This window comes from Rissa tridactyla, chromosome 7, assembly GCF_028500815.1.
Source record: "Rissa tridactyla isolate bRisTri1 chromosome 7, bRisTri1.patW.cur.20221130, whole genome shotgun sequence".
Lineage (NCBI taxonomy): Eukaryota > Metazoa > Chordata > Aves > Charadriiformes > Laridae > Rissa > Rissa tridactyla.
Window position 1 is genome coordinate 12048703 of NC_071472.1, and position 8163 is coordinate 12056865.

At 47.0% G+C, this 8163-nt stretch overlaps 1 protein-coding gene across 2 annotated transcripts in view; it reads right to left on the minus strand.

Annotated features, from left to right (window-relative positions):
* KALRN (kalirin RhoGEF kinase) overlaps positions 1 to 7512 on the minus strand; it is a 525892-nt gene extending 518380 nt beyond the window's left edge. Inside the window, exon 1 of one of the 2 annotated variants that reach the window (XM_054209626.1) lies at positions 7246 to 7512. In XM_054209626.1, the coding sequence (XP_054065601.1) occupies positions 7246 to 7318 (73 nt within the window). In that variant the 5' untranslated portion in view covers positions 7319 to 7512. The remainder of the gene's footprint in view (positions 1 to 7245) is intronic. The other variant, XM_054209624.1, reaches the window with a different exon arrangement.
* Positions 7513 to 8163: the final 651 nt, after the last annotated feature.

Consider the following 8163-nt stretch of genomic DNA (forward strand, 5'->3'; position numbering starts at 1 on the left):
CATGCCAGCAGTGCCGATATTACCGGGGAACCTTTACAAAGCTCTTTTTGCTCTATATGTATATATTTTCTAATTTCAGGTAACCAATCTGGTCCAACTACCGCTATTCATATCCCAGCTGCACTGGAGCGCATCTGACCTACTGCCTTTGCTGTTTTACCAAACACTCACTTCACAAAGAAAGGCTCACAATCCCCAGAAGAAAGCAACATCTTGGAGTCAAATCTTTCCCTCTAGTGATTTTTTTATTTTAAAGGTAAGGCATGTCTTCTGCCACTTCAGCACAGCTTATTCCACACACACACACACAAAAAAAAAGTAGTTAAAAAACCTGAAAAGTCCACTAAGTCTACATGGGTACCAATTATGTGATGAGGTTAATTTAATTTCTCTCACGAACAACACACACTCACCCTTTTTCCCAAGGCCACTTCACTAAAAGAAATGACCAGAGCAGCTGGGCTGCCAGTCACCAAGATGTTAAATTGAAGATCATTTCCTCTTATTATTCTCAGCAAAGCATGATGTGACCTTACACTAAAAACTACAGTCTGCCTAATTATGGTAGTTTTGTTCCATCAGTGAAACTGAAATGCTGGTTCATATAATTAAGGTTACAAAAAAAAGAAATTTCGTTTTTAGTTTTAAAGGCAATTTGTTGCCTTGAAGTGGGAGTGCAACAAATTAGGCCTATGTACCTATATGTTCTCAATCATTATACTGTGTAATTTGGAAGAAACAGAACACACTCCTAGAGTTTAGTAACAAAGCCACACATGTTAATATGGGAAAAAGAACCTCAATAAACCACAATTTATTCTGGGCACTAGTTAATGAAAACGAGCAAACAAAATGAATATTTATATTTAAAAGTAGAAACAGAATTATCTCCTAAGACCTTGATTAGGAAACAGGAATTATTGAAACTTCAATAAATGTTTTAACGTGGCATTTCACACTCCAGCATTCAACATACATAATTTTAATATACCACTTTGAATCTTCACTGAATAGTTCAAAATGAAATAAATGAAAAGCAACTGAAACTAATGTTATTCCACAGTAATCACATATGTAACAACTTTCACAATGACTTACAATGAAGTCTTTGCCCTGGATTCAAATATTGGTCTCATTCTGAACCAAATCTGAAATACAAGATGAAAACAGAAATATTTTGCTGTATATTACTCCATTCTTAGCACAAAATGCTCTAAATCCCATTTCAACACACTGCAGTCCACATATCACACAGGTGACTGACGAACCTAGATTTATGATTGCCATTGCTGTGCCTGGGCCAAGTTCTGTTTTCAGTTACATCCATGAAAACTCACGAACAATTCCTCTGAAGTCCTCTGGATGTGTGCAACAGTAACACAATCTGTCCCAGAACTGAATGGAAAAAAATAATTCAAAATATTACGACTTCTTTCTTTTACAGCCCTCCATGCTTTAGGGTTCTCCATTCAGACAATCATATCTGACTTCTCTTTTCATATCCAGCTTTCTTTTGCAACACGTATATTGTAATATTCACTGTTATTCTTGCCAGATTTGCTAGGCAAAATTCCCCAAGTGGCAGAGTCCCTTCAGTTAAACATGGGGTGCGTGTGCCATTCAAGCCTGTAGAACGGGAGTTGTTTATCCAAAGAAATATTAAAAGCAGGACGCCAGTCCAAATCAAACAAAAGCACAAATACCTCTTAGTTGTTTCATGACTGACTTTAAGTTCCAGCCATAAAATGCACAGCGCTATGGGTTTATAAGGCCTAATACTCCATAAGTATTTTCTTTGATATAACTATGAAGCACTTAAAACACCACTGGGTACTGTACACTACATGTCGCCATGGAGCAATAAACTGCTATACATCCATAATCAACCTTCCTAGGGACCGTAAGGTCACAGCAGCTGAAACAACAGAATACTTCATCCCCAACCTTCAAAGGGCCCAGAGCACCTGTCCAGCCGGAGGGCTCCCCCAGCGGGCTCTTAAGGTGAGGGTGTGCTTGGAAATTAAACCCAAAAAAAACCAACGACCAAACCCATCAAAGTTGCTCCCATTTTTAAACCCTCAATGTTTCCCCGGCAGGTTATTATTATGAGACTTGATAAAATACACTATGGGAGGCAGGCGGTGGGAAACAGCACTAGTTATACTTGCCTGGCTAAGTTTGATGCTCACTTGTCTCCATGCAGCTCACCATCCCAAGACACGCATGGCCAGCTAAGGCCACATGGAAAATAGTCTACACAAGCACTAGGAAGGCTGCCCAGGGCTCCTCTTTGATGACTTTGGGATGCACTTTTCTTCTTTCAGACTTTCAATCCCAAAACACAGCATAGGCAACAGGTTTCCCCCACCCATAACTTCTGCAGGTGCCATACCAAGCCTTATTGCATTGCCTGCACAATTTACTATTGTCTGTGCTATAGGCTTACGTTCTCTATTGCACCCTATCCTGGAATCAAATTCAGTACATACCAGCTCTGAACAGAAGCTGGGCTTGAAAGGCCTCTTCCTCTGGAAGTAATTCTCTTCAGCGTTAATTGAATTAATATCAAATAGAATAAATATCTTCCTACTGGCCTATAACACAATGCAATCTCATCCAGAAGAAACACATTGTAAATGACTATCAGATGTCACCCCTGTTGCCCTGTATGTACTTCTGAGGGAGGAGGAAAGAAGAAGTATGTGAAAGAAATGCTTTTCTGAACATAAATTCCCAATTTAAATTACTCCCTTCCAGGATCAGACAGAAAGAGATCCTTCCCTTTTGTCACAAGACCCCACAAATCAGCCCCATTTCTGAGCAGCATCTGCAGGGCGAGAGGGGGAAGAGGACAGTCATTCCCACCAAGACCTCTTGATTCACCTACACATCCTTTGTCACATGTCTACATGCCAATTCCCGGACTAGCAGAGCTCCCTCTGAGAACCTGGAGGAGAAGATGGGACAACAGCAGGGCATAGCGACATGGACTTCCCCATGCACTGGGAGGATCTGGGTACCCACATGTAGCAAGATAACTGTCCTCCTCCCCCATGTCAGTCATATGAAAAAACAGCTACAGTAGACAACGAGGAAAGAAAGGAGCAAAACTCATATTCCTGACAGGGTCAGAGGTCAAAGCCTCCAGAGAGTGGTACAGATTTTAATTAACAGCATCACCTTAAAGAATACAGGAGCTTTCCAAGTGGTAGGCAGAACCTGACAGTCTTTTCTACGACAGAGCCTCCTTTACCAGCACACATTACCAGACCGGACCTTATAAATTATAAAGTCTCAAGGTGAGGAAGCCAGGCAGCACACAAACCCCTCACCCCAGTGACAACTCAGTTGAATTAATTTATCTGTTCTACGAGGAGACACTTGATTCCATCAACCTCGAGGAGCACTTCTCTGCAGACATCATTTCAAGCACATCTATTGATCAAGCAGCATGGCCACTGCCAATCATTTTAAAGTTATTTAGTAGCGGAGCTGCCAGTCACTCATGCACAAATGAACAACATTGGAAGTATAACCGGCTGGTGGAAAGCAGAAAGCAAACAGAATAATTCATTGCAGTCAAAGGAGATGGAACAATATCAATTTTCAACTCACTCACAGGAAGTATCGATGACAAAGTCGGCATCTTTGTACCAGACATAATCAATGTTATACTTAAGTGCCAGAAAAATAAATTAGAAAATAAAACTGTATCTGCTAGTGGATAAGAAATATTGATGAGTATCCTTGCCAGTAATTGGTAATTTGCTAAACTGTTCTGTCACTGACCTCTATAAATATTTAAAATTTTGGTACAGGTTTTCCTTATATGTTTCACTTCTGTTTCCAAAACACACTGCAGAGATTCCTGCAGCTTAGGCACAAAGGCAAAGCTTTCCCTCTGTGTCTATATCCAAGGGATATCTGTCATTCATATGTTTTACAAAGTGCTTATGTTATGTTGAAACAACAAGTATTTGGATGCAGTTCCACACAATATAAAAACGTCTTGGTACACACTTAATATAGACCATTGAGAGTTCCACAGAACTTGCTCATATTTTATTATGTCACACAAATAGACATAAGAAACTTAGTAAGGCATACCTAGGCATAGATTTGGTTTCTTACTCAAACATAAGCTCATATAGAAGCGATAGACATTGTGCAGAAATTACTGCCTCAATTCAGCAGCCGCTGTTATCCCAGAAATCAGAGCTGGAGACTGCAATAGTCATTTCTGCCCTTAAAGTCCCTCTGCCTGTTAATTTTTATCCCAGTTACATGGGAGTGATTGCCTAAAAAAAAAAGAAAAGAGACTGAATTACTCTCGGCATATATCTGATGGTGAAAATTAGAATAGTCCCTACCCTGCCTGCCTCCGTGGAGGTTTAACTGACTGCCAGCATCAATCACACAGGTGTTAAATCCACCCTTTTCTTAAAAGTCATTTCTAGTTCTCATCAGTGTAAGCACCAGAACAGACCCTCCTTTATTACCTCATGTTAATTCCTTCAGTTTTACTTTCCAGGTACAGCTCAGAAAGCTACTATCTCAGTTGTCATCGCTGACAAGGGACTGCCACCTCCGAGTGTTTGGGTGCTGCTGGGGGAGCCACTCAGTGCGCAGCACCATTCCCAGCATCAGCCTCCTCTGCTGGTACCAGGGAGCAGCCTATCGATCCTACCGGCTCAGTGCAAAGCCCAGCTGGTTGCTAAAAGCCTATGAGTGAGATATTAGTTGTTTGGACTCCATTTTTTTTTCACTGAGAATAATGAGTTCATGCTTTTCCATGCAGTAGCTGTGAATTTGGGAAGAGTTTGGGCAGTTTAGTGTATGCTTGTGCTATTGAAGCAACTGATCTTTAAACCACACCGATTCATTTTTTATTTGATGTGAACATACAAGGGCATGTAAGCCACAATGGTTATGCTTTTATGCTTTACAAATCCAGAATACAAGTCAAGAGAGAAGGAATAAAAGAAAAAAGCTAAAGTGAAGACGAAAAGGATGCTAAGACAATGCAGCTCTCTGCAGCTATTACAAATCAGACTCCATCTCAGAGTTCTCACTCAGGCAAGATTGCCATTGATAGCTAAAGAGAAGAGTGTGAGTGTCAGTTGTGTCCTGTCTACAGCTGTCCTCCCAAGGTCCATATCAGCTGTTCTCTCTGCCATCCATTAAAATCAACTTCAGACAGGCACAACAGCAGCGCACAAACCCCAGAAGTGAATAGCGCACAAACAATGCAGGAAACCAACAGTACAATTTCATGTAAGTCGAACCTACTCTCATGTGCATTTTCCCCATTTCTCAGTGATGTTGCCTGGCCATTGTAATAGCTGACAATAAAAATGAATTACTAACAAGTTGGGGTTTTTTTCATGTAATCTTTTTGGACACAAGATACTACATAACAGCACAGAAACAAGAATTTTTCCATATCTTTTCACGAAGCTTAAGGTAGAAGAGACGACCATCAGGAATGGCGTATGCATATATGCTTCGGTTCAAGGATGTGGCCTAGGAATCCCTTTCAGGCCCAGGTTCCTGTGATTTTGTTTCCTCAAGAACAGAAACATTAGGAGACTTCCCAAAATCTCCACGATAAATGTATAACGCAGGTTACAAGTGTATTCATGGCTCTACAGGTGAATCTTCAGGTGAAGGAGGCAGTCTGGGAGAACCGTCTAGTCATGTGGCTCCCTGCACTTTTTCCTCATTTAGGAATACTTTTTTCACACCAGCTAGACAGATTCTCTCCAAATTCAATTCTGCTAACATGCTTAGGTTGAGAATGCAGTGTCACTGCGAAATTGTTCAGCTTTGAATCTGAAGGGAGAGAGGAAAAATGGGGGGAACCTTAATTAACAGGTTCCTTTTAAAAGGAAAATTGGTGGGTTATTTTTCTTTTTAAACAAATCTGTCATTGTTGAGACCTCAGAAATTAGCTTGTAACCAGGTAGGCTATCAACAGGCAAATATCCTATGGCTTAATGGCTTGTGGATCACAAGATACACACAGCCAGACCTTATTATACTTATCCCCTAGATCAAAGGGCTTTCACATAAATGGGGTGCAGTCTACCATAGCAGAGAGCTGCTGCAGGCCTTCAGGATTTTACTACTTTAAAGTTTTCGTGATTACATAATTGGTTTTTTGTAACAGGAGCTCAAAGCACTGCATACAGCTAATGAGCAGGTAGAAGGAAGAAAACAGCTGAAAAGCAGTCTTGACAAACAGCTGTGGCAGTAAGTGTCAGTTCCAGCCTAAAAGGGTCAATCCCCTTATGAAACAAGCATTTAATCCTTTACAATTTTTAATTAAAAATCTACCAAGAAGCCTATAACACTTTCTTAAGAATTTTGTCTATGGAAAGGGGGAAGGAGGGCAGACCACAAGTTGTTTCAGTTGAGACACTGATCCTGTGCAAAGCCATGTTTCAGAGCTGAGGGCTCCCACACAGACACTACCTCATGAACTGGTGGTGCAGTGGGGACCCCAGCACATACCCATTGCCTAGAGAATTTACTTAACCGCTGCATCATCAGCGAAGGCGCCACACCACACTCTGCTGTAGCCCAGCTACCCCTCCGCTCCACTTCAGCATCCTCTGAAACCGGAGAGCGAAACACAGAGCTCTCGCCCAGCCCTGAGACACTTTGCGAGCCAGTCCCCGCGAGGTCAGCACCCCCAGCCAGCAGCGGGGCTGCGGGCGAGCGCTCCCCGGGGCGCCCCAGCCCTCCCTGCCCACCCGAGAGCGGCAGGGATAGTGTCGGGCGCTTCGCCCGGGCAGAGCGGATCGGGGCGGGCAGGGCAGGCAGGCGGCTCCGCTTCCAAAAGCCGTCCAGCCGCCGCTGCCCGGGGCGGGGACCCGGCGGGACGCGGCCGGCGCAACCGCCCGCGGGATCGACAACACGGCGGCTCTTCCCGAGCATCCCCGCGGGGCTTTTGTGCCTGCCCGGGGCGGTGGCCCGGCCGGTCCTCTCCCAAGGCAGTCAGCGGCGGGAGCGTAGCCCCGCGGTAGCATCCTCCGGGGGCGGGAGGGAGGACCGGAGCGCAGACGAGCCGAGGGACTGCGACGGACAAAGCAAGAAGGCAGGCGGGGACCCCCTCCATTCCCCTCCTTTCCCCTCCCCGCGGCTCCGCCGCCGGCGGTGCCCGCGCCGCCGCCGCCAGCCCCGCATCCCGCGGCGGAGGCAGGGCCCGGCGCTGCTCCGGCCCCTTCCCCGCGGCTCCCCTACCTGTTCGGAAGAAAGCATCCACCTCGGAGTCGGGGACAGCGCCTTCCTCCGCCGCCCCTTCGGCGGGATTCATGGCTGGGGGAGACGCGGCGGCGAGCCCGGCGGCTGGTAATATCCAGTGAGTTAGGGAGGAGGAGAGCCGAGAGAGAGAGAGAGAAAGAGAGAGGGAGGAGAGGAGGGAGGGATGGAGGCGCGTTTAGCAGCGAGCCCAGCCGAGCGCCGCCCGGATCATCCCTTCCGCGGTGCCTGCGGGGCGGCTGCCCCGGGGCTGGGCTGCGCTGCCCCCGGGCTGCGCTGGGCTTCGCTGGGCGGCGCGGCCCCGGGGCGGAGTGCCGGTGCCGAGCCCCGCCGCCGCCGCCGGCCCCCTCCCCTCCACCCGCTATTGTTCCGACCTGCTCCGCTCCGCTCCCCCCCGCCGCCGCTGCCCCTCGCCGCGCTGACAGCCCGGCCCGTCCCCCGGCGGCCGCCCCCGCCGCTTTCCTACCGGCACTTCCTGAGGCAGGCCGGGGCGGCCGCGGCGCCCCCCGCTGCCGGGGCAGCCCCTCCGCGGGCGCGGCCGCTCCGCGCAGCAGCACAGCTCGGGCGGGGCGGGCCGGGCACAGGTGCGAGCAGGGGCGCCCTGGCGGGGGGGGAATTTTTTATTTCCTACGCCTGTGCGCTCCACAGCCGTGTTGCTGAGCATCAGCGGGCTGCACCGCTGCCATGTCTCCCCTCTGATGAATAACCGCGGGGGCACGGCGCAGCGCCCGGCTGTCAGCTGGGCAGGTACTCGGGGGGAGAAAGTGAACGCCGCTGTAGTTACAGGGAAAAACATTTTTCTTTGTTTGGGGGTTTCGTGGTGTGGTGGTTTTTTTGGGTTTTGGTTTGGTTTTGGTTTTTTTTTGTTCATGGGCTGTAGGGCATTATTGCTTTGGAAGC